The 26,036-nt window shown below is 39.5% G+C and overlaps 1 protein-coding gene across 1 annotated transcript in view; it reads left to right on the top strand.

The window, feature by feature from the left end:
* The first annotated feature begins 4,376 nt into the window (after positions 1-4,376).
* Positions 4,377-26,036, top strand: part of TRUB1 (TruB pseudouridine synthase family member 1) — a 39,485-nt gene continuing 17,825 nt past the window's right edge. Inside the window, exons 1-4 of the mRNA XM_010363197.2 lie at positions 4,377-4,716; positions 8,460-8,558; positions 17,195-17,250; positions 25,728-25,809. Of these exons, the coding sequence (XP_010361499.1) occupies positions 4,431-4,716; positions 8,460-8,558; positions 17,195-17,250; positions 25,728-25,809 (523 nt within the window). The 5' untranslated portion in view covers positions 4,377-4,430. The remainder of the gene's footprint in view (positions 4,717-8,459; positions 8,559-17,194; positions 17,251-25,727; positions 25,810-26,036) is intronic.

Consider the following 26,036-nt stretch of genomic DNA (forward strand, 5'->3'; position numbering starts at 1 on the left):
CCCACCATCACGCCCGGCTAATTTTTTTGTATTTTTAGTACAGACAGGGTTTCACCGTGTTCACCAGTATGGTCTCGATCTCCTGACCTCGTGATCCACCCGCCTCGGCCTCCCAAAGTGCTGGGATTACAGGGGTGAGCCACTATACCCGGCCTGTACTTAATTTTTTAAATGAAGGACTTGGACTATGTGGTCTAAAAGCACTCATCATTGCTACTTTCTCTGATTCTACCATCCACAGAAAGCTGCAGAGGTGAACAACATTTGAATAAGCCTTTGTGAAGACCAGCTTTCCCAGGCATACATGCCTGTGACAGCAATCAGAGAAGTGCCCCAGGAATGCAGCCATGGGGGAGCTAGTGACAAATTTGGAGTCCCTAATTTTTGAATCTTATTAATTAACGAATCTTTGAGGTACATGGGTGGTTGAAGGTCTAGAAAGGTGGAGTCTTATTATATGACTTTAGGTGATTTTATTCTCTTTACCTCTGTTTCATATGTGTAAAATGAGATAATGGAATTTGAAGTCAGGTGTGGTAAGCTACACTTGTGACTCACATCTGTTATTTTATGTGTTCAGCACTCCACTTTTCTGGGAACAGGCACTAACTCGCTGTTTCAGTCAGAGTTCTTTCAAGGGACAGAACTAATAGGGTAGACGTATATGAAGGGGAGTTTATTAAGGAGTATTAACTCACAGGATCACAAGGTGAAGTCCCACAACAGGCTGTCTGCTTGGCTGAGAAGCAAGGAAGCCAGTCTGAGTCCTAAAACTTCAAAAGCCGACAGTGGAGCCTTCAGTCTGTGGCCGAAGATCTGAGAACCCCTGGAAAACCACTGGTTTAAGCCCAAGAGTCCAAAAGCCAAGGAACATAGAGTGTGATGTTTGAGGGCAGGAGGCATCCAGCACAGGAGAAAGATGAAGGCTGGAAGACTCAGCAAGGCTGCTCTTCCATCTTCTGCCTGCTTTATTCTAGCTGTGTTGGTAGCTGATTAGGTGGGGCCCACCCAGATGGAGGGTGGGTCAGTTTCTCCCAGCCCACTGACTCAAATGTTCATCTCCTTTGGCAACACCCAGGAGCAATACTTTGCATCCTTCAATCCAAGCAAGTTGACACTCAGTATTAACCATCACACCCGCCTTTATAGAAGTTTCATTCATTCATTCATTCATTCATTCAACAATATTTATTGGCTGGGTGCAGTGGCTCATGTCTGTAATCCCAGTACTTTGGGAGGCCGAGGCAGGCGGATCATCTGAGGTCAGGAGTTCAAGCCTGTGCCAACACGGTGAAACCCCATCTCTACTAAAAATAGAAAAAAAATTAGCCAGGTGTGGTGGCAGGCACCTGTAATGCCAGCTACTTGGGAGGCTGAGGCAGGATAATCGCTTGAACTTGGGAGGCGGAGGTTGCAGTGAGCAGAGATTGTGCCATTGCACTCCAGCCTGGGCAACAAGAACGAAACTCCATCTCAAAACAAAACAAAATAAAACAAAACAACCCAGTATTTATTGAGTGCTATGTCTGACACTATTTTAGGCCTCGGAGATATAGCAATGAATACAACATTCCTGTCCACATGAAGCTGATATTCTGATAGAGGGCATCGGACATTAAACAAAATTAGTAAAATATGTGGTATAAATTAGTCCATCTATGTTACTCTAAAGGAATATCTGAGACTGGGTAATTTATAAAGAAAAGAAGCTCAATTGGCTCATGGTTCTGCAGGTTGTGGAGGAAGCATGGTGTGGGCACCTAATTCTGGCGAGGGCCTCAGGAAGCTTCCAATCATAGCAGGTGAATGGGGAGCAGGCACATCATACGGCCGAGAGTGGGAGCAAGAGAGCAAGGGCAGGCAGGTCCCAGACTCTTAAACAACCAGCTCTCACATGAACTAACTGAGTGAGAACTCACTTGTCACCAAGGGGATGGTGCTAAACCTTTCATGAGGGGTCCACTCGCATGATCCAATCACCTACCACCAGGCCTAACCTCCAACACTGGGAATCACATTTCAACATGAGATTTGGAGGGAACCAACATCCAAATCATATTCATGGTATGTCAGGTGAGATGTGCCATGGGAAAAAAATAAAGCCAGAAAGTTAGCTAGGAAAGTGTCATGGTAGAGGGACAGAAAGAATGAGGTATTATGTTCTACAGGTGGTCAGGAGTGACTTCATCCAGACGATTTTTGGAATTGGATCAAAATAGGATGGTTTAAAACAAGGATGTGGAATGAAGAGTTAGAATAAAAGGCCTGTTAGAAGAAGGAAAGAGGAATAAAGACACAAGTGGACCCGGCACAATGGCTCGTGCCTGTAATCCCAGCACTTTGGGAGGCTGAGGCAGGCGGACTACCTGAGGTCAGGAGTTCATGACCAGATTGATCAACATGGAGAAACCCCGTCTCTACTAAAAATGCAAAATTAGCTGGGCGTGGTGCCACATGCCTGTAATCCAAGCTACTCAGGAGGCTGAGGCAGGAGAATCCCTCGAACCCGGGAGGCGGAGGTTGTGGTGAGCTGAGATTGCGCCACTGCACTCCAGCCTGGGCAACAAGAATGAAACTCTGTCTCTAAAAAAAAAAAAAAGATACAAGTGAGTAGCATAAAAGAAGGATGTGCAGCCAGAGACAGAGAACTTTCTAGGTTCTGAATGGTGTACCAGTGTATTTCTGATAAATCATCTCCCCCTGTGCCCCCCAAGCTGGTATGAATCAGTTTTCTGTTGCTTCTAACCAAAATGCCCAAACTCATACTTGTATTGGAGCAAGAAAACCTGTGAATTCAAGGCATGCCCAATGTGGGAGATGTTGGTTACCTTAGAAAAACAAAACTTGGTGCTTCTGATCCCAAGAATGCCCATATGATAGCAGAGTAGAATTAATTTAGTTGTGTCCTAGCATCCCAGAAATCAAACGTGCAAGAAATATCAATTTCTTCATTTTGTTTAAATCAAATTAACTCTGGTCCTACACTGGGCTGATGGAAAATTCGAATATAAGCATCATTTGTCACCCCTAGTTCTGCTCTCCCTCTGCATCCCTCTGCATCCTTCACCCCCATAGCCACAACAGAAATAGGAAGGCTTGCTGATGTCCGGACAATTGGGAAAAGGCCTCTAATCTCCAGGTCGTCATTGGTCAAGCCTTGCAACCTTCCCTGCAAGTCCCTGGCTCTCTGCTTCCATGCCACAAGAACAGAGAACTCTTTCCTGAGGCTAAAGGACACCATGCTCCTTGGGGTGCAGTCATCTCTTCTGAAGTCACAACATCTTCCTGGAAAAATGAACATCTTGAAGCAGGGCCAGGTGTCCACTAATCTTGTGATATGCCAATCTTTTCAGTTAGCTTAGGCTTTTATAATAGACCACAAGAGTAGGTGGGTGACTTCTAGGAGTTACAGCTTTCCGCCCTGAAAAAACTCCCTCAAATATTTTTTTTTTCCTTTTAATAAATTGTTCTGCCATGTGTTTGTTGCACGAATGGGTGCAAGTTCAAATGGGATCCCATAACTGGTGATTGTGAGCAGCTAAGGGGCATCATTAAAATACCAGATGTTAAAGTCCAAGAGTATGATGAGGAGAAAGAGTGGTTGTAAAGAAACCTAAAATCAATGAGGACAAACTTTATCTGTCTCACAATACTTATGATAGCATTTAATGTATCTGGTGCAAAAGTAATTTTTCTCCACTCTGCCTTGTGCTGGGATCAAAACAATATTCCTCAGTCTTGTTGGGGAGTGAATAACTTTTAGGGAGAAGGTCTCAAATGGAAAGTAGTTTAAAGTTTACGAATTGCAAGAATGCCTTTTGATATCTAAGCAATGTGTACTAAGGAATGCAACCTACAGAAAAGCTGGTATTCAAAATCGGAATTATTAAAAATTGTAGTGGAGGCAGTGGGGGCTTGGAGGGCGGTGAACAGGAGTGCATGAAGAGCACCAAAATAAGCCCAAGTGATTTACCATTGGCTTGGTTTCTTCGGGGAATTTGAAGAATTCATACTTATTTATACGTTTTCAAATATTTATTTAAGTGCCTACAACGTGTGAGGCATCTGGGATGTCTCAGTGAACGTGGTACTTAAGTTCCTTGCTCCAATAGAGATCACATTTGGATGTCTTCTAATTCTGAACCTGAATGCAAGAGCACAATACAGTCAATGAAGCAGTGAGTCCAGGAAGCCACGGATCTTCACAAGCCCCAGGAAAACTCAACATTTAAAACTTTCTATTTAAAACACAAGGGCACAGCAAGCTCTTGGTCTGTATGGGAAGGTCATGGACTACAATTCCCACAAGCCCTTGTGACCTCTCCGTTCTGCGCAGCTTCGCGGTATGAGGAAGAGGGTCCTGTCAGGCACACTCTTGTTGCATCATCAGCGTGTGCCTCCACCATGAAACTGGTTTGGACTACAAAAGTATGGCCGCTTCTGAGGCGGCGGTTATGTCTTCGTCGCCTTTGAAAACAGACACATGCCCTGTCCTTGAAACTGCAGGAACGGTCGCAGCAATGGCTGCGACCCCGCCAGCAAGGGCTGCAGCCTCGGTGGTTGCGGCCGCGGCCAGGACCGGATCCGAAGCCAGGGTCTCCAAGGCCGCTTTGGCTACCAAGCTGCTGTCCCTGAGCGGCGTGTTCGCCGTGCACAAGCCCAAAGGGCCCACTTCAGCCGAGCTGCTGAATCGGTTGAAGGAGAAGCTGCTGGCAGGTACTGCAGCCCGGGTGGGGACCAGGCTGAGGCGGTCGCTACGAGAGGGGAAGCACATTAGGCTTTTTGCGACGCTCGTGATTCAAGAGACAAAAGGAAGGGAAAGGGAGAATGACCATTGAATTAGCTCTGGACAGAAATCTCGGGCATCTCGGGCTTGGACTTGCCCTGGCACAAACTCTTGTAGCCTACTTGGCAGTTGTAGTTCTCAGTGGGAGAAAAAAACCCCATACTTACACAATAAAACGCTGCCCTTGGGCGTGCAGACCTATTTTCTGTAATCTGATCCCTCAGGAGGCTTTTGTTGGGTTCATGTGGATGAACCCCAAAAGGAAGTACTGGCACTTACCCCCAAAGTTGCATTCCTCAAAATGTATTGGAAGTGCAGATATACTTCGTTAACCAAGACTTAATAAAGTCGTTTTCATATTTTAGTGGGCCTAACAATTACTTAAGAGTCTCTTGTACAAATACAGATTCCTAATCCCTGCCCTGTCCGAGATTGTGATTCGGATGGTTCGGGGTATTTTTAGGAAACTGCAATTCTAAATAGTTGCTCCAGGTGATTCCAGTGTAAGTGGTTTATGGACCACGTTTGAGGAACACTAAAGATAACTTGGTCACTAAGCTGAGAGTGTTCTTTTTATTGATTCGTTTATTCACGTATACTGGGAAAATACTAGAAAAGCCTAAAGAATCACCCCATTAATCAGCTCGGATGATTTCACACATAAAGCATCCAGGATCCTTAAGTTCATTGGACGTATACACTAAACCAGGTCTGTGCTAGCCTATAGAGACTTGAAGATAAAAGATACTGTCTCTTACCTTAACTGAGCTGACAGCCTAGTGATTTCTGCACCCTGTGGTGGTAAAACTAGTTAGCTAGGGCCCTCCAGAGTTTGGCCGTATTCTCTCTCGCCATTAAACCAGTACAGGGACTTTCTTACATTGTTTAGTGTCCCGTGGAAAACTTTACACTTAAAAAAAAATGCAAAAACAAATTATTCTCATGGGAATTATAACTGACAGTACAGATTTAAATGTTTACGGGCAAATAGGCATGCTCCTGCAGATGTTTCATTCCAGTATCACGACTACTCATTCTTTTATTAAAGTTTTGCTTTGTTGCCTGAAAGGATGACTCATTCAGAGGACATCAAAGTGAGGAATTGCATCAAGGATATGTATTGTGGTGTCATCACAGTTGTTTAGTTTTCCTGCATAGAACTGCTGCTTTCCTGATTTGTTAGCTAAACTCTGGGTTTCTCTTTTTGTTATTCTTAAGGTAATGATTCTTTCAGACAAGTTTCTGACAAAGCCATATTCTGGCTTTCTGGCTAATCTCTCTAAGAACTGAATTTTCTTGTTGAATCTTGGTTAAAATGGTTGTTTCAAGGCTGTTGCTAGGCTAGAATCTTTAGCTAGAGACATTCTCATTATCCTTGATTTCTATATTGCTTGTGATTGGCCTATTCTGTATTTATGTTAGTTAGGCTATGGCTTTTCAGATGTCATTATAACTGGCTGTCAGAATTACTTGGGAAGTATTTGAGACGGAGTTTCGCTCTTGTTGGCCAGGCTGGAGTGCAATGGCGCGATCTCGGCTCACTGCAACCTCCACCTCCCGGGTTCAAGTGATTCTTCTGCCTCAGCCTCCCAAGTAGCTGAGACTACAGACATGCACCATCAACTCTGGCTAATTTTGTATTTTTAGTAGAGATGGTGTTTCTCCATGTTAGGCTGGTCTCGAACTCACGACCTTAGGTGATCCACTCGCTTCAGCCTCCAAAAGTGCTAGGATTACAGGCGTGAGCCACCGTGCTCGGCCTTGGGAAGGTTCTTAAAGATACCTACATTCTAATGCTAGCTGTGTTGGACAACCACAGTCAGTGGTTGTGTCCTCTAATACCATTCCTTGTCTTTCTTTGTGTTGATTCCTGTTATACTACAATCCCTAATCTTTGTCTGTTGGGATCCTTCAAAGCCCTAAGTGTACCAGAATTTTATAGCTAGAAAATACTTTAATAAAAATCCACAAATACTTAGTTCAGTGGGGTGAACCAAATTCCCCACTTTATATAGTAGAGGCAGTATGTCTGCAAGTTAAAAGGAGGTATATTTGGGCACAAAGGGAAGATAGTATATTTATGGGGCCTTCTTACTCCAAGGGGTGTCAAGTTGAAAATACAAAGAGTTCCCCAAAAGGTTTCTGTTAATTTATGGGTGAGAGATCCATAATGGGTTGCAAGTGACAGGTCAAGGGTTTGAAACCGAGGTCTGGCCTTTGAAGTTTATGTCAAAGCAGACAGCCATACCCTTCTAAGTACAGTGATGTCATAATTAGAGAATGATGCCAGGGTGTTCCAGAGACCATGGTTCTGACTCAGTAGAGTGATAATTTTGTTGGGAGGCCAAGCCATCCAGCATATCCTTTTGTCCATTTAATCTGGCTTCTGCATTTCCATTGTTGCTTTGATTTCCCTCCTGCCTTGTCTGTCCACTCATTTCGTTTTCTTTCCTTTATTTTCTTTCTACTCTGCGTCAGTGTTGATAAGGAAGGTTTAATGGGCTTGGGGGCAGGTATAGATCAATATAGCAGTTCCTGCTTTTCTCTTCTTTCTCACTTGATGTCTAATAGCCAGTACTCTCTCAATATGTTATATACCATCATCAAAACAATTTGCATTTACCCAGAAGGAAGCACTGGCCCTGTGTCCCCAAAGTACTTTCAAGTAACATTATTTTGCCTTATTTATATTTATTTATTTTTTTAAACAGGACAGGATCTCACTCTGTTGCCCAGACTGGAATACAGTGGCACAGTCTTGGCTTACTGCAACCTCTGCCTCCCGAGCTCAAACAGTCCTCTCCCCTAAGCCTCCCCAGTAGCTAAGACTATAGGTGCACGCCACCATGCCCAGCTAATTTTTGTATTTTATTTTGGGTAGAGACAGGGTTTCCCTGTGTTGCCCAGGCTGGTCTCAAACTTCTGGGTTCAAGTGATCCATCCATCTCGGCCTCCCATGTCTGGGATTACAGACATGAACCACTATGCCTGGCTCACTTTATATTTACAACAGGAATATGAGATAAACCAGGCTGGCATCCTCTTTTTAAAGATCTAAATGCTTAGGAAGTTAAGGTGCAACTTAATCTTAGCTGCTTTCCACATAACGTTTTGTTGAGATTCATTTCTTTAATGAATTGAAAATTTTGGTTAGGAGAGGGAGACAGCGAATACAGGGAGTTTGGGAATTTGGTGTATTTAGAAATAGCCCTGCATGAGATGTACTCCCAGTGTTAGGTGCTGGAGATACCAGCAAAGACCATGGAAGAGATTTAGAAATGGAAATTGAGGACTTTTAAAAGTATCTTTGTATATAAAAATTAACTTCTTTTCATGATTCTCTAAGAGCCCACCACTACCAAGAATTTACTAGATTTTTGCAGGTTAGTTTGGATATTTACCCACCTTTTAAAAATGCCATTTTTCTCTTAGAGAATGAATTCTAGTGTCTTGATAGCTAATTTTGGAATACTCTTTCTTTATAATTTAGGGAATATACCTTTTAAAATCTTTTCATTACTAGTAATGAGGTCATAGTCTCTTAACATGTAAAGTTTGTATAATACTTTTTGTTTGTTTTGAAAATGCCATTCCCTCTTCCTGCCAAGTTTATGGAAATCCTACTTAATTTGTCGTGGTAATCACCTTTTTTTCATCCCCATTACTCTCGTAGAAGCTGGAATGCCTTCTCCAGAATGGACCAAGAGGAAAAAGCAGACTTTGAAAATTGGGCATGGAGGGACTCTAGACAGTGCAGCCCGAGGAGTTCTGGGTAAGAGATATGAAAGGAAATTAAGTGTCCACTGTCACTTAATATCAGAAAGAAACACTGGTTGAGAACAGATAGATTGACTAAAGCCTTGTATTTTTCACTCCACTTTGGAATGTTTCATATCTAATGGATATATATAGTGCCGTCTTTTAAAGAAGCCTTTAAATCGTACAAGGTCTATAAGGCTGTTAGAAATAGCTACTTTTATGTGTGGATGGGACTTTGAAAAAAGGTTTCTCTCTGTGCAGAAAAGAGTTAACATAGCAGGCCTGAAATTACTATCTTTAGAAAGGTCTGCTTGCACAGCTTGCCCTTGGCTGGTATCTGGAAACTTGGATTTTAGGAGTGTTCCCACCCTTCTCTGTCTGATAAGGCTGGTTGGCTGTGCCTCACATGTTTCTGAGAACACCAGCTTTCCTTCTAGGAATCTGGAATTTTGCTCCACTGCTAAGGCAGAGGGTGCCTGAGTGATCATCCTCTCAAGTCCCCAGTAAAAGCTGTGGGCACTGGGGTCAGGCATGGTGGCTCACGCCTGTAATCCCAGCACTTTGGGAGGCTGAGGCAGGCAAATCACGAGGTCAGGAATTCGAGACCAGCCTGACTGACATGGTGAAACCCTGTCTCTACTAAAAATACAAAAATTAGTCGAGTGTGGTGGCATGTGCCTGTAATCCCAGCTACTTGGGAGGCTGAGGCAGGAGAATCGCTTGAACCTGGGAGGTGGAGGTTGCAGGGAGCTGAGATCACACCACTGCACTTCAGCCTGGGTGACAGACAGAGACTCTGTCTCAAAACAAAACAAAACACAGCTTTGGGCACTGAGTTTCTAATGAGCTTCCCTGAGCAAAACATTGCACATGTGTTACCGCTTTTTTTTGTTGGAGAAAGCAGCATGCTCGAGCATCCCCTCACAGGAGGGAGAGAGGATAAGGAAGCTTATGCCCAGATTTCTCTGTGTCTTTATCTCTTATCGTCCAGCTGTGTATTCTTACTACATCACTGTAAAAATCTGAGCTATATATCAGTCTTTGAATGTGGGCTGGTCTTGGGGATTCCTGAAAAGGTAGAAGGCTCTGTTTGTCTGCCTATCTCTAATCTAATCTCTGAAATCAACTCTCTTGAGAAGGGGAAGCTTGAGAGGAAGTCATTTTCTGCTAGAGATGTATTAGTTGACTATTTTATTGCTTGTGAAGGAAAATTAGTAGAATTGATCAAAGGGAATAAAAATATTTTATCCTTTTTTATTCCATCTGTTTTTTTTTTTTTTTTTTTTGCACCTGGTGGAGATTCTGAAGTGCAAGTGTGTTATACACAGGCTAGGGTATATTTTACTCTGTAACTGCATCCTTAGTCACAGAACTACCTGCATACATTGGGATCCCTCTCAGTGCCCCCTTCCTCACATACGAGAAACAAACTTTTATGGAACAATACTCATCTTTTTACATGCTCTTGTATTTTATATTTTATTCAGTTTCATTTACAGCAAAAATTAGGTACAAAGGAACAACAGCAAACCTTGATCTAAGCTATCCAAAGTAAATGAGGATAAAATTGGTGAAGAAAATGGTATGCTTCAAGAACATTATAAACTATATGATTTTTGTATTTTCTAAAATTACAGATTTATGTTGGTGATAATATTTTTACTTGAGGTTAAAATAGAAAAAATCAGTTCGAGACCAACCTGACCAACATGGTGAGACCCTGTCTCTACTGAAAATACAGAATGTAGCCGGGTGTGGTGGCATGTGCCTGTAATGCCAGCTACTTGGGAGGCTGAGGCAGGAGAATCACTTGAACCCAGGAGCTGGAGGTTGCAGTGATCTGAGATCCCACCATTGCACTCCAGCCTGGGCGACAAGAACGAAACTCCGTCTCAGTAAATAAATGAATAAATAAACAAACAAAATAGAAAAAATCAGGCTGGGCACAGTGACTCATGCCTATAATCCTAGAAATTTGGGAGGCCGAGGTAGTTGGATTGCTTGAGCCCAAGAGTCCGAGACCAGCTTAGGCACTATAGTGAAACCCCATCTCTATAAAAAATTTAAAAATTAACTGGGTGTGGTGACACATACCTATAGTCCCAGCTACTTGGGAGGCTGAGGTGGGAGTATCACTGGAACCTGGGAAGTTGAGGCTGCAGTGATCTGTGATTGCACCACTGCACTCCAAAAAAACAAGCATAACAAAACAAAAACCCCAGCTAATAAGCATTTATTGAGCACTTACTGTATATAAGGTCTTCAGTTTTGGGCATTCATAAGTTCTATAGTTTAATTCTCATTGTAACCTGTAAGAGAGGTTATTACCATCCTAATTTTACAGAAGAAGAAAGGAAGACCCTGAGAGATAAAGTAACATGTTCATTGTCATAGAATTAGTGAGTGACAAAGTCAGGATTTGAGCCAGATCTGCTCAGTTCCAAAGCATCTGCCCTATTGTGGATGGCAGATACCTGGCGCTCCTGCTTTTGTTCCTCATGCCCTGTGCTCTTGGCAGAAATTGGGGCTTCATGATTCTTATCAGCTTAGCACTTCAGTAGCCTGTACCGGTTGATTAGAGTTGGCTTCTGAGTTGAAGCCTATGTTCCTAACCCTTCTGCTTTACTGTATTCCAGGCATAGCACCACAAATACAAGAAAAGAGAGGATAAGATCTGTTGCTTGTTTATGAATAGATCAATTCTATTAATTTCTAGTGGCGGTTCTTCATTGGCATGCAGAAAATAGTCATATTCAAGGCAGTGAATGAAAGTTTATTTTTTACCCTGAACCTAAGGCTAGCTTGTCCAGCCTTTGGCCTGTGGGCTGCATGTGGCCTAGGGAGGCTTTGAATGCAGCCCAACACAAATTTGTAAACTTTCTTAAAATATCATGAGTTTTTTTGTGATTTTTTTTTTTTTTAAACTCATCGGCTATTGTTAGTGTGTTATGTGTGTGGCCCAAGACAATTCTTCTTTCATTGTGGCCCAGGGAAGCCAAAATATTGGACACCCTTGGCCTAAGGGATCTTGTTGAAGCTACCATTTTAGTATTATGAAGGGGCTGAGATTTGTATGTGTGGAAAAAACTGTATTGGAAACAGTTTTCTGGTTGGAGGCTTAATTTATATTTGATCACACAGGGACTTTTATGATGATATAATATGTTCATATGTCAGATGTATTAATTTTTCTTCTAATGCATGTGATTTCCAAGGAGAGAGAAAGTTTAAAAAATTGTTGGTGTTTAGTCACAGAGTAAGGGATGTTTGTTGTCCAAGTTAGCAGTTCTGGAAACTTATGAGAAGACGATTTTTGATTGTGTGGTAAAATAAACACTGGACTCTAATCATACTTCGATTTGTACACTGGCTACTGGCTGCTTTAATTACTAACTTATATACATCCTAAGAAAATCCCATAACTTCACTGAATGTTTCTTCATCTCTTAAAAGAGGATAATGTCTACCAAAACTGAGTCAAAAGGTTTTCAAAAATATCTTACAAAATACCTATAGTATATAGATGTATACTTTATCCTGTGAAGTGTTGTATACAGGTCTTTTTTATTTTTATTTATTTATTTTTTTGAGATGGAATCTTGTTCTGTCGTCCAGGCTTGAGTGCAGTGGTGTGATCTCGGCTCACTGCAACCTTTGCCTCCCAAATTCAACTCCCAATCCCTGACTGGCTGGGATTACAGGTGACTGCCATTACGCCCGGCTGATTTTTGTATTTTTAGTAGAGTCAGGGTTTCACCGTGTTGACCAGGGTGGTCTTGAACTCCTGATCTCAAGTGATCTGCCCACCTTGGCCTCCCAAAGTGCATGGTGAGCCACCATGCCCGGCCAAAAGGTCTTTTTTGAAAACAAACAAACAAAAGAAAACAAACTAAAACTGGACCTGTGCAAAAAAAATACATTTTTACTTTCAACATTTTTTTTTTTTGCAATATTAATGGTGCAGTTAAGAATTTAGCTGACAATTTAAGATTATAACCTGAAATTCAGGTTTATAATTCTATAGCATGATTGCTAGAGGGTTCACAAGTTTCTCAAAAATACACGGCAGGCAGGCCGGGCGCAGTGGCTCACGCCTGTAATCCCAGCACTTTGGGAGGCCGAGGTGGGTGGATCACGAGGTCAGGAGATCGAGACCATCCTAGTTAACATGGTGAAACCCTGTCTCTACTAAAAATACAAAAAATTAGCCGAGTGAGGTGGCAGGTGCCTGTAGTCCCAGCTACTCGGGAGACTGAGGCAGGAGAATGGCGTGAACCCGGGAGGCGGAGCTTGCAGTGAGCTGAGATTGCGCCACTGCACTGCAGTCTGGGTGACAGAGTGAGACTCTGTCTCAAAAAAAAACATGGTAGGCAAAATAATGGCCCTCTAAAGGTGTCCGTGTCCTAATTTCCATAACCTGTGAATATATTAGGTTACATCACAAGAAGCATTAGGGTTGTAGATGTAATTGATGTTGCTAATCAGCTGACTTTAAGATAGATTATCCTGAAATTTCCAAGTGGACCCAATGTAATCATAATATTCTTTAAAAGTGGAAGAGGAGGCAGAAGAGAGAGAGAGTCAGAGGAGATGTGGCAGTGGAGGCAGAGGTTGGAGTAATGTGGGTTGCTGGCTTTGAAGAGTGAAGGGGATCACAAGCCAAAGAATGGGACAGCCTCTAAAAACTGGAGGAGGCAAACAAACAAAAACATGGGTCCTCTAGGGAGGCTCTAGTGAAGGATTCTCCCCTAGCACCTCCAGAGAAGAACACAGCCAAGCCAACCCTTTGATTTTAAGCCTAGTTAAACCCGTTTCAGGCTTCTGACCTCCGCAACTGTATGATAAAAACTTTGTATTGTTTTAAGCCAGGTTGATAATTTGTTACAGTAGCAATAGGAAAGGAATACACTTGTTTATCATAAATCACTTAAAATGTAAATAAAATTTCTATATACCATTTCAAAAATTATTTTTTTAACTTTAGAGGTTATAGAAACAGTGGGAAAATTTAGAAAATACAGGAAAGTTGAAAATAAAATAAATAAATAAAAATTATCCATTTTCCACCTTTCATCAATAGGCAGTTAAAATTTTTGCCATACTTCCTTGTAGCTTTTTGTCTATGCAGATTTTTAAAGTTGAGCTCTACTTCACTGTGTGTACTTATATATCCATTTTTTAAACTTAACATTGTAACATAAACATTGTTCATGTTGATAAGCTCTTTGTAAACTTTATTTTTAATGGCTATAAAATGTTCCATCATATGGCTAAAATACAATGTTAATCATTTCCCTATTTGAGGTCACTGAGGTTATTACCAGAGTTTTATCAGAACTGATTTTGTGAGAGATGTCTTTGTAGATAGAGCTTTTTGTTTGTTTTGTTTTTAGTTTTTATTTTTTACCCACACATCTGTATCAGCCAGGTGTTTCAGATTCTTAAAATAGATTCCTACAATTGGAAAGACACGGGCCTTGTAAGATGATCCTATAGAAAGCTGGAAATACATGTATGTAGTCCATGCCTGTCCTAGAGAGACTCTCATCATAAACAAATTCTATCTTTTTGATTTGAGAATAGGATACTAGGACATTGGATAAGTTTGGAGATAGTTGTTTTTGTTTTTGTTTTTTAACAGAGAAGACATTTGAGTGAGCACAGAACACTTGGGAGATAGAGTAGGAGAGTAGTGATTGTGCAACAGTGCATGGAAAACCCTGTCATTCATCCACTCTCTAAATTTTCCACACCTTTTCAAACGTGGTGCCTTTGCTCATATTTTTCTTTTATAAGCTGCTCATCTCTCTCAGCACCTTTGGTTGTAGAGGTCCTACTGGCCTTTCCAGGTTCAGCTGAAATGCCATGTCCTACCTTTGAAGCCTGCCTGCTTGCTCTTCTATACTACTAATGTAAAATTTCATTTTGTTCTCCTGGTTTTTGTTAATATCTGTCTCTCTATTAGATTGTTAAATCACAGCTGAAGCCAGGTCTTATTTATTTCTGTACCTACACAATAAGTATTGAATACAATTTTGAATGATTGAAGGCAAAAAATGCTAAGTAAAAATTCTGTCCGGGAAACTAACCTGTGAATGAAAAGCTGCTGGTTGGCTAGGTCCCAACTCCAGATAATTTTTCTATATGCCACCACCATATTAGTCTTCCTAACATTCTGCTTTCACTAATCACCTCACTTCAGTGGCACTTGGTTATTTTTAGGTATAAAATGAGAGGATTAAGCTGGGTAACTCTAAGATGCCTTCTTTTAAATTTTATCCTTCTGGGTCACTAAACTAGCTCAGAAACCATCGTGAGTTCAGGATTTCAACCATGTTAAAGTCAAACATGTCAGCCTGCTTCTAAGATACCCTGTGTTCAGTTGATAAACCCACTGTTCTCATGCTTGTATCTGAGAGTTTGTGCAATTATTTTCTTTTTTAGAACATGCTTCTCTTCTCTCTGTTGTGTTTCCTATACATCCTTCAAAGGCCTAATACAAACTCTGAAATGCTTGAATGAAGCATTCTCTGGCCTCTTTAGTCATTTAGAATGCTCCCACCTTTGCCTTGCTATGGCAACTGTTCTCTCTCTATTCATTTTGACACTTAATCATATACTATCATATTGTTATTTAGCATTTTTCACTCATTAGGCAACATTTCTTGAGCACTGTATTTTTCTGTTTTTAATTTTCCTGATGAGATTATAAGCTGTTTTGAAATTAGGAAATGTGTCACAAGTTTCTTTGCTTTTCCATTGGAAGTATTCCTCTTGGGATTATGTTCATAGTAGTTGTTCAAAAAAATATTGTTTGGGGATTTATTTGATTGGAATCAAATTGCATTGAATCTTTCCTGTTTGCCTCATCAACAGCAGTATCTACAAGTTCTGTCATTTGAAGAGCATTATGCTCTTCAGAGGATTACTGAGGGCAGACTGTTTTGATCTTAGACCTTGAACTATATGACTTAGAAGGATCAATACAGATGACTGTCATAGAAGTTTCGAGGGGGTTGGAATAGACTTTATGAATGAGTTGGGGCTTGAGCTGGGCTTCAAAGGATTGACTTTGAATACTTTAATAAGGAGTTGGTACCGTAGGCACTGGGACCCTACTAAGGATTGTTTGGGGGGCTTTGTAATGTGAAAAATAGGGTTTCAGAAATGGTTAAGAAGTGGTATGAATTGGAAGAGGAAGGGATAGGATGTAGAACTGTCAGGTTTGCAGTGATGTAGGCTGTTGGCAGTGAAAAGAAAGCCTAGGTGAGTTAAGGTGGCAGAGGGAATGGAAAGGAAGGGGGTCAGCTCTTAGACCATTTGGTTTGAATTTTACCTCTACCAGGTACTGGTTGTGAGATGCTGGACAAAGTTCTTAGTCTCTTATTCCTGTTTCTTCATCTGTCTCATCTGTCAACGGGGGTAATTATACTATCTTTTAAAGTTTTTTTTTTTTTAGATGGAGTTTTGCTCTTGTCGCCCAGGCTGGAGTGCAGTGGAGTACAGTGGTACGATCTTGGCTCACCGCAACCTCTGCCTCCTGGGTTCAAGCAATTCTCCTGCCTTAGCCTCCCGAGTATTTGGGATTACAGGCATGCACCACCATATCCGGCTAATTTTGTATTTTTAGTAGAGATGGGCTTTCTCCATGTTCGTCAGGCTGGTTTCAAACTCCTGACTTCAGGTGATCTGCCCTCCTCAACCTCCCAAAGTGCTAGGATTACAGGTGTGAGCCACCATGCCTGGCCTTTTAAAGTTGTTATAAGGATTAAATGGGATAATGAAAGGAGAGCATTTAGAGTAGAATCTGATACATGGTAAACTCACTGAATGATATTTGCCGTATATATTGAAGATATATTTTCCAGTTTGCCAATCAGTACTCCTTGTTTGCTCTTATAATTCTGAATTGTGGTGGTTGTATTGTGTTCTTATGCACAGTTACATCTGTTGATGACAGATATTTCACTTCTTACAAAAATGTGGCTTCTTACAAAAAGAGAAGTGACTAAATCCTCTCACCCTCACCGAGTGAAATGTGTTGTTGTGTGAATAATGTTTGAAATTTAAGAGAAAGGTAGGCCATTGTACTTTATATTTGGTCTCTGTTAAAATACATTCTTCAGCCTTCATTTTACCTTGTATTCTTCTGTGTGTTAGACTGAGTTGTTATGTTTCTCTTTTCTTGATTGTATATACTGCTGGGTGCTAATCATCTTTAAATGGTTCATTAGCTATGATAATGGCTTTTGCTTTGTTTAATAATGAATTCTGTCAAAAGACTTTATCTTACCCACTTGAACATGGTTAATTGTGCCATGTGTTTTTCACTGGTGCCCATATAAAATTCCAGTGTGTCCTTTGAGATTGTTCTAAGGCTTCATTATCTAATGGGCTGGGTTGAGGTTTCTACTGAGTTTAATGCTTTGAGAATGGGGAGAAAGGTCTTCTCATCCCTTCTTTAGAGTTTCTTATTTGCATGACAAATTCAACTGTTTGGAGTAATAGGAGCCCTGAAATTTTGCTAAATATATGCTCTTTCCCACTTCACATTACCTAAGCCGGGAAATTATGACCAAAATATATAGCTATTTTAAAAACCTAGTTTTCAGAACAGAGTGTCATAATATTTCTTTCTTTGATTTGTAGTTGTTGGAATTGGAAGTGGAACAAAAATGTTGACCAGTATGTTGTCAGGGTCCAAGGTAAGAATACTGAAATAGTTCTGTTTTTCTTTAATGTTCTTAATGACTTACATGTATTGGATTTTTATCAAATAGAAAAATAAACTGAGTAAACTGCATGAATGGGTATCATTCCTGAGTATTAATTATGTCTATAAACATATCTGAGATTGAAAATATCGAGACCGAAAATTGGAAATTCTTAATTGAAAACCAATTAGACTTAAAGAAACAATGCTACAGTGCTCATCATTTAATAAAATTATATTTGGACTTTTAAAATATCATTTCTTAGATGATTGGGACTTAGAGATCATAAACGCTAGTGGCAGACTTTTACACTTTGGAATTTTTACAGAAACAATACCATTTTGTAAACCTGCGCCCTTTTAGCAAAATTATGCTTTGTTCAATGGTTATAAAATGTTTATTAAAGAAAAGAGTAGGGCCTCTTTAAGATGATAAAGTATGTTCATCTATGAGAGTAACCTTGAATAGATCCAAAAGCACTTTTCCAGGCACTTGATAGAAGAGAGAAGGGGTTATTTGGAGGCAGGAGAGGCTGGAAAGCTGTGAACTGCTGGTAGAAGGGGTCTCTTCCACCTCTCAAAGAGATAATGTCTGTATCCATATGAGTAATTAGGTGCTGGTTATAAGTGCTGGGACTAAGGGCCAATGAAAATGCATATGCAAAGAAGATTAGTATGCCAAGAAGTAGCAAAAAATTTCATTATGTTCCTGGAATAAACTTTGTTTTAAAACTGTTGCTCTAAATGTAATATAAATTAATTGATAAAATGACTTTTGTTTCTTTAAAAGAATCTGTAGTCAAAGACCATTTAAAACAATTTTCAGTTCATTGCGGACTGATTGATGACTTTTGTAAAATATAATTAAAATATTATGGCAGTGTAAAATTGCTAAATAAGTTTCTACGCAATCTCATTTTCTGAACTTATTGTAGATACTGGCCTGTGGAAAACACTTGACATAGTAGTGGTTTAAGTATTAAAATAAAAGCCCTGGCCGAGCATGGTGTCTCATGCCTATAATCCTAACACTTTGAAAGGCCTAGGTGGGCAGATCACTTGAGGTCAGGAGTTTGAGACCAGCCTGGCCAACATGGTGAAACCCATCTCTACTAAAAATACCAAAAAAAATTATCCAGGCGTGGTGCTGCACACCTTTAATACCAGCTACTCTTTAGGCTGAGGCAGGAGAATCACTTGAACCCAGGAGGCAGAGGTTGTAGTGAGCCAAGATCATGCCACCGCATGCCAGCATGGATGACAGAGTGAGACGACTCCATCTCAATAAATAATAAGTAAGGTAGGTAGGTAGGTAGGTAGGTAGGTAGGTAGGTAGATAGGTAGATAGATACATAGATACATAGATTGATTGATTGATAGATTTTAAAAAGCCCTGGAGAACATCCTGCATGTGATATCTCATTTTGGTTATCAACTGGCATAAAAATCTGTGTGCCATTCACTTGGAAGGAATCTTAGTACCTCTGATAAATGAAGTGTGGCTTGCTTTGTAATCTTCAAAATATTGGTGTTGAAAAATTATAGTGTAAACATTGCGTTAGAATGAAGGCGTTTGACAGTTTCTCATTAATATGTATATTGTGCTTAAATACTGACACACAGAGTTTAGAATCTGTTTCTGATACTGGTTTTGGCAGTTGTTTAATATTTGTTTCTGTACTCCCAAAGATGAACAATGTTTATTTTAATATGGGATTGTGGATGATTTTTTTTCCACATTATTTGATATTTTCTAAAATCTATACAATAAACAAGGCACTTTTATGTTAATAATAAAAAGGTTATGTTTACATTAAGGAATTTATTTGGGTTTTTTTTCCCAAGGTAAAATATGTTGAGTTCATTGAGATATTCATTGTTCACCCCGCCTTCCCCAAACCACAAACACAGGCGCAGTATATATTACTGAAAGATTTTACTTGTAAATTTCAGGCATATTTTCAGAAATACTATGACTGAAAATGTAAGTACATCACTGACTCAGGAATAAATTTTATAACAGCCAATTTGCTGTTCAGCTACAACACCTGACTGTCATACAGTGAAATCACTGATCCTCAGATGACTGTAACATAAATAGAATACCACAGGTGCATCTTGTTACAGACACCTAGTTCTTAGGTATTTCGTATTTCAAAAATAGGCATCATTGTCTTGTTAGCTATTTATATTTCTTATCCTTTTAGTTTTATGTACATGTTAAAAGAACTAAATCATTAAGAGTTTAATGATGAAGACTATTTTTTAATAAAAAGTAGTTAAAAACTGTTAATATTTTTTTCTTTTTTTAAAAGCGTTGGAAGGAATCTTAGAGATCATCCTACCTTGTGACTTTCAAAATTTTTTTGACTAAGACCCATAGTAAGAGACATATTTTATGTAGTGACCCTATAGATACATACATTTATGAAAAGGAAAAATTTCATGAAACAACTTTGTGTTAGTCTGTTTGTGTTGCTGTAAAGGAACAGTCGAGGCTGGGTAATTTATAAAGAAAAGAGGTTTATTTGGCTCATGGTTCTGAAGTCTGTACAAGAGACATGGTGCTGGTATCTGCTTCTGGCGAGGGCCTCAGGAAGCTTACACTTGTGGCCATGTCACATGGTGAGAGAGGGAGTGAGAGAGAGAGAGGCGGAGGTGCTACGCTCTTTTAAACAGCCGTATCGCGCATTAACTCATTGCTGCAGGGAGGGCACCAAGACATTCCTGCAGGATCCGCTATCATAACCCAGACAGTTCCCACCATGCCCCACCTCCAACACTGGGGATTACATTTCAACATGAGATTTGGAGGGGACAGACATCCAAACTTTATCCAACTCTGACCCTATGTATGATGTATTCTTGATACTTTCCCTTCTATTTCATTTAAAAAAAAAAAGGTGGCTGCAGCCCCTAACTTGGCCCAGATCTAATGTCTACTTTTTCTTCACTTCCTGTTTTGACAGATGAATTTTTATTTGCATCACAGTGCAACTAATAAAATTAGACTTCTGGTATGTGTAGGATGGAGTTACATCAAGAGTAGAAATATTTAGTTCTAGGATGGCAAATATTCAGTGTTCTTGTTACGGCCGTATTTACAGTACAGCCTTCTCTCCCTAGCCAGTCCTAATTGGAGATATGCTAATTGAACATGGCCTAACATTTCTTCTTGCTGAATCAAGAAACACCCTTAGAATCTTCTTCAGCATCGTGCCACTTCATACAACTACTGTCACTTAATAGGTGAAATTCTGGCCTTTTAAATAAAATCTTTGGGCCATCATATTATTTTGCTTCCATCTATGAAGACCAGGCACTCATCAGACCACCCAAATCATTTCTTGCGTTTCTTCCCATTCAGATCAGGGTAAGAGTTAAGAAAAGAGCCACTGCCCTGTGTTCCTCATTGTCTTCCTCTCTTGCCTTGGAGTGAGCTTTGTTCTGCCAGTGATCATATTTCTCAAGTCTTTTTTTTCCTCTGCCTGATCATTTAGTATTATGTGTATAATATGTAAGAAAAGCATGTAAGCTTTTATACAGTGCCTTGTATACAGAAATTGCTCATTAAATACTGTTATTACTATTCCCAAGTATTTTACCTATCCCCCAATCTCTCTCTTGAGGTCCAGGCCTGTTGGAGCTCTCTAGCTACGTGTTCTGTAGACTCCTGAAATTAATTTTACTTAGGCAAGTTGTGTTGGAACTCTTGAATACAGTTAACTTCATTTTTTTTCATTGCTTTTTGTGATTACTGGTGACGTAGGAAAAATAGTGCACTCATCAGAAAGAGAAAGCATGCCAGTTCTTTAAGGGAGAGACAGACTTTCCTTGGACATTAAACTCAGAAAGAAGTTTCTGACAATAAGGGATATTAAATGACAGATGGCGATTTTCAAAAATAGTTTTACAACAGATGTAGAAATGGAGCTACATAAAATACAGTTTAGGTAAAATTATTCGGAGAGGTTAGTCTGATGTGTTCCTTTGGCCTAAGTTGATCTAAGTATAAAATGTAGCTTACCTAGAGAAGGGCAGTAGTCCCTCTCCTATCATCCCTAAATTACACTTTCTTTGAGCCAGTCGTTCAGCAAAAGCTGGATACCAGATGTTGTACTTTGAAGGAACAGACTTTGATGAGGTTTTGGAATGCTGTCTTTATTAGTTTTCTATATTGTTAATCAAAGTTGGTTACTTTATAAATGCTTTAGAAACCAGACAGAAAGGTTATGAAAACCCAAAGAATCTAACTAGTATGTCCAGATATAAAGGTACCTCCATATCTCTGTGCAGGTAAACCATAGTGGCACCTGCAGGCAAAGCCAGCATTTCCTCAGAAGGCAACTTTGTATCCGCCTCCAGTAATTAAACAAGTGTTGTCATTGGAGTGAATGAAGTTTCCCCTTCTTGGTGTGGTCAAAGGATAGTAACTTTCCCCAAGAACACAGTAACATTTTTAGGTTAACCAGTTATGAGAACTCTATAGTGTGACTTGAATAATGCTCCTATGAAACTTAGCCAACTCTTGAAGATTTCAGAATTTCTAATCAGTTTTCTCCAGAGGCTAGTCCAGTTTGTACCTTTTCTGTATACTCTATTAATATTCATATATTTCAGAAATATTGTATTGAAAATTTTAAAGGGCTTATACTTATGAGCTATAAAAAAGAACTGTTCCTTCTTAATGAAGACATTCAAAGCCACATGTTTTTGGTTTGATAGGTTTTTAAAAAAGTGTTCTTTCTCATCCTCAGTAATATCCCTCTTTTGTTGGTGAAGTTTTAAATCACAAGGTTTCAAAATCACACCTCAGTTGAGATCCAAGGAAATGATTGTGTATACTTTCTGTAATAGAAACATTTTTCTTTCTCCTAAACAGTACAGAAGCTGATTTGCTGCTAGAGATGTCTAGTTCATATCTGCTGTGGGGTTCAGGGAGCTTGAAGATGAGTAAAGTAGAGAGTAGAATAATACCAGTGAGAAACTATGAGTCCCACAGAGTACACAGGTCAATGGAATGTTCTTCAGGACTTCTCTTTGGTGCAGTGGAATTACATTGTAATGAATACAGTAGTAGAACTCACAATTCCCAGATACACGTCTTGGAGAATTAACAGCTCTAAAGCACAGACTCTATGTAGAATTTAAGCCAGTGAAAATAAGTATTTTAGACTCCATAAGATAAAATGTTAGGGTTGAATGTATACGTCTCCATGTCTTTTTTCTTCTATCCCAGTATCTTTTTGGTCGTGAGACTTTGTTTCAGCTGGAGGCTTAACTGTGTGGGTGAATTTTTCTAAGTGGTTTGTGGATAATTGAATAAAATTGAAGGATAATTATTACTAGATGCGAGGACAAGGGAAAGCTAGGAAACAGCTATGATTTCAGTCATCGGTTCACAGGGTGTGGTCTAAGGACTCCTGAGGCTCTTTCAGGGTGCCTGTTGGAATTGAAAGTATTTGCCTAGTTTTGCCTTTTTAACTTGCAATCCCACGAATACATGACAGAGTTTTTCAGAGGTTACTAGATGTGCCATGGCATCATTGCTGTGATGGCTAATGGAAGTTTTAAACATTTTCAGCTTTAATTTCTAACATAATAAATCTAGGCAGATGGATTTTTTAAAAAAATGTATGACAGAGTTTCTCAATGAGTTTTAAGTGTGTATAGGGGCGCTGAAACCAAAATGTTTGAGAACATTTTGATTTGATTTAAGAATGTTGATTTAGATATTGTCTCCCCTAAAAAGAATCCAACACATAGCTACATACAATATAATTGCAGACCCTGGAATGGGTTGAGACTTAGCAGATAAAATCTAGATATTCAAAACTATGGTGAAATGTGAAGAATTGCACACATAGGCACTTCTCTAGCATGTGTATCATTCTGTCAGCAACTTTTTATTAAGCTGCTACTGTGTTTCTATCTAGTAAAAAACACAATAGAACAGCAGTGGGAAACTCTAGCTAGGAGTTCATGCTTCAAGAAAGGAAGGATCAATAAAATATACTTGGAAAACAGTGAACATCTCTATAGGTCGTCATGTGCTAAGCCGTGTGATATGAGAGCTCAGTGAGATAAACCAGAAATGTCTGTTGTTGCCATTATACCCAGTCCACTCTGCAGTAGTTGTCTTTATTGAAGTCTTCCCGTTACACCATAACCTCTTAGAGGGAGAGGACTCTATCTTATGTATCTGTGTGTCCTTCCCTAGCACTTAGAAGAATACTTTGGACATTCATAGTCCTTAAGAAACATGATTGAATTTGTGGATTTGATATGGGCCTTCCTTCTTTCTATGTACGGAATTTGTATCGAGCACCTACTCTTAGTCATGCTGTGGAGATGGGTAATTGGAAGTTGGGATGGATTAAGGGGTGGCTCTGAAAGCTGAATAAGGTTTGATCCTTAGAGAAGAAAGGGATTTCAAGGCAGGGAAGTGGCATATGTGCCCCAGGTGCATAGAACACCAAGAGTCCAGAGACTAGAATGGGCATTGCATACTTGGGAAACATGTTAAGGTTCGTAGTTGAATCTTGTTACAGAGCGGGATAGTGCAGATACTTTCAAGGCTCAGTCTGCAAGATTGCACTGTGGTTTTCTTATGCAACTAGACTCTAAAGGCAAAAAAAAAAAAAAACACATTTTGATGCTTTGCTTTCCTTATGGGAGCTCACTGTAACCAGATGAGTCAACTGTAGCCAGTGTTACTGTGAATCATTCAATATTTTCTTTCTTAGAAAATAAAAATGGTGATGATATTATTACCTGTTATTTACCAGGGCTAGATATTGTTGCTCTAAACTCTTTGCTTCTTCTCATGAGGCATTATTATTTTCCACATTTTAAGATAAGGAAATTAAGCTCCAGCAGGAAAGACTAGCTTGATCTACAAATTGTGGTAGAGTCAGAATTCAAACCCAGCCAGTTGACCCTGGGCCCGTGCTTTTACCATTGTTGTACTTCTCTCGTACTTCTCCCTGTGGTATGCTTAATCAAGGTTGATTGTCCCAAAATACAGAAGCAGGAATGGGTGTCTCAGGTGATGAGACTGTGTTTATTTACAAAAAACTAATTTTTGTCAATACCTATGAAACTTTAAAAAAATTAATTCAAATGTGTTGAAATATTCCCTTCTGTATTATATTTATTTTTTAAAAAATCTGAGCTATATAATATTAAGGTGATTTCATCAAAGACCCCTTAAGCTGTTATAAAATGTCTGCATATTTAGGAAGTCTTGAAGTTTTAATATTTTTCTCATTTTTGTGTTGGGTCCCTTCACTAGCCTAATAAATTTGTAATTAATAAGCTTGTATTTCTGCAAAGTACTTTGAACTTTCTTTTATAAAATTGCTCACATAAATACAGATTATTTTCAGTGGGAAATAGAGTTCTTGCACTTTTTTCACTGCTTCATGTGATGCCCCAAATAAAATTTGCGTTTGACCAAAAGAGAGTAGTGAAAAGAATATGTACTACAAGTGTGTCCTAAGATGAGAAATAAGACAGTCCTCATGTAACTAAGAATGATCTAATTCTTCACTTGTGAATAAAGATCAGTTCTTAGAAATGATTCTTGTTCCTGAGATCTTAAGTAGTAATTTATCTTTATTAAGAAAATACATGGCCGGGCGTAGTGGCTCACGCCTGTAATTCTAGCACTTTGGCTTTGGGAGGCCAAGACGGGTGGATCACCTGAGGTCAGAAGTTCAAGACCAGCCTGACCAACATGGTGAAACCCCATCTCTACTAAAAATACAAAAAATTAGCCAGGTGTGGTGGCGGGTGCCTGTAATCCCAGCTACTCCACAGGGTGAGGCTGGAGAATCGCTTAAACCCAGGGGCCACTGCACTCCAGCCTGGGCAACAAGCAAAAACTTCATCGCAAAAAAAAAAAAAAAACCCACATGTAATAGTTAAGTCACTAACTCTGTGACTATACTGGTTTTGCTCTTTTTCTACAGATCTAGCTTTTGTTTAAATGCATGACCTAGTTACTAAGAATTGTCTTAGTATTTCATGTAAGAAGTACTAAGTTGGTTTATTTGAAGTTAATTTTAATTATATGTGTGGGAAGATTCTTGAAACTTAACATGGCCATGGGGTCAGGGCTATTGTACCATTCTCTCTACTCATGGATAGACTTGAAAATTTTCCTTAAACAAACTTCTTAGTATAAAGGTGGTTTGAGAAATTTGTTTACAATAATGACGGTCATAATTATTAAGCCATAATTATCAATAAAATCGGGTTTTTCTTTCTCGTATTGGCTAGTGTGAGACGTTTGTGAATGCTCTTCAGTTTACACAATTGCTTTCCACATATTAAAAACAAAACCATTTAGCCTTTATTTTGTACCAGGTTGGTAGTATTAGTAAAATTCTGTATAAACTTCAAGACATGCATAACAGTATTTCTTTGTCTCATGGCCCATTTTCTCTCTTGTTTCCCTTCCTCTAGAGATATATTGCCATTGGAGAACTGGGGAAAGCTACTGATACACTAGATTCTACGGGGAAGGTAACAGAAGAAAAACCTTACGGTATGAAGCTCATCTAATGTAGGCCTGTTTTCTAACATTTACGGAAAGTTTCTGTGAAGGTAGAATTTTAAAACAGATCTAAGTGTTCAGAATTATTCTTCCAAATAACCTTCTTGCTTGCAAAAGCACTTACGGCTAGGATTTACGTTGTTTTCCCTAGTAAATGAGCAACAAAGCGGAGATACTCTGTTAGATTTTATCTGTCTCGCCATTAAAAAAAAAATTAC

The sequence above is a fragment of the Rhinopithecus roxellana genome, chromosome 11 (assembly GCF_007565055.1).
Source record: "Rhinopithecus roxellana isolate Shanxi Qingling chromosome 11, ASM756505v1, whole genome shotgun sequence".
Lineage (NCBI taxonomy): Eukaryota > Metazoa > Chordata > Mammalia > Primates > Cercopithecidae > Rhinopithecus > Rhinopithecus roxellana.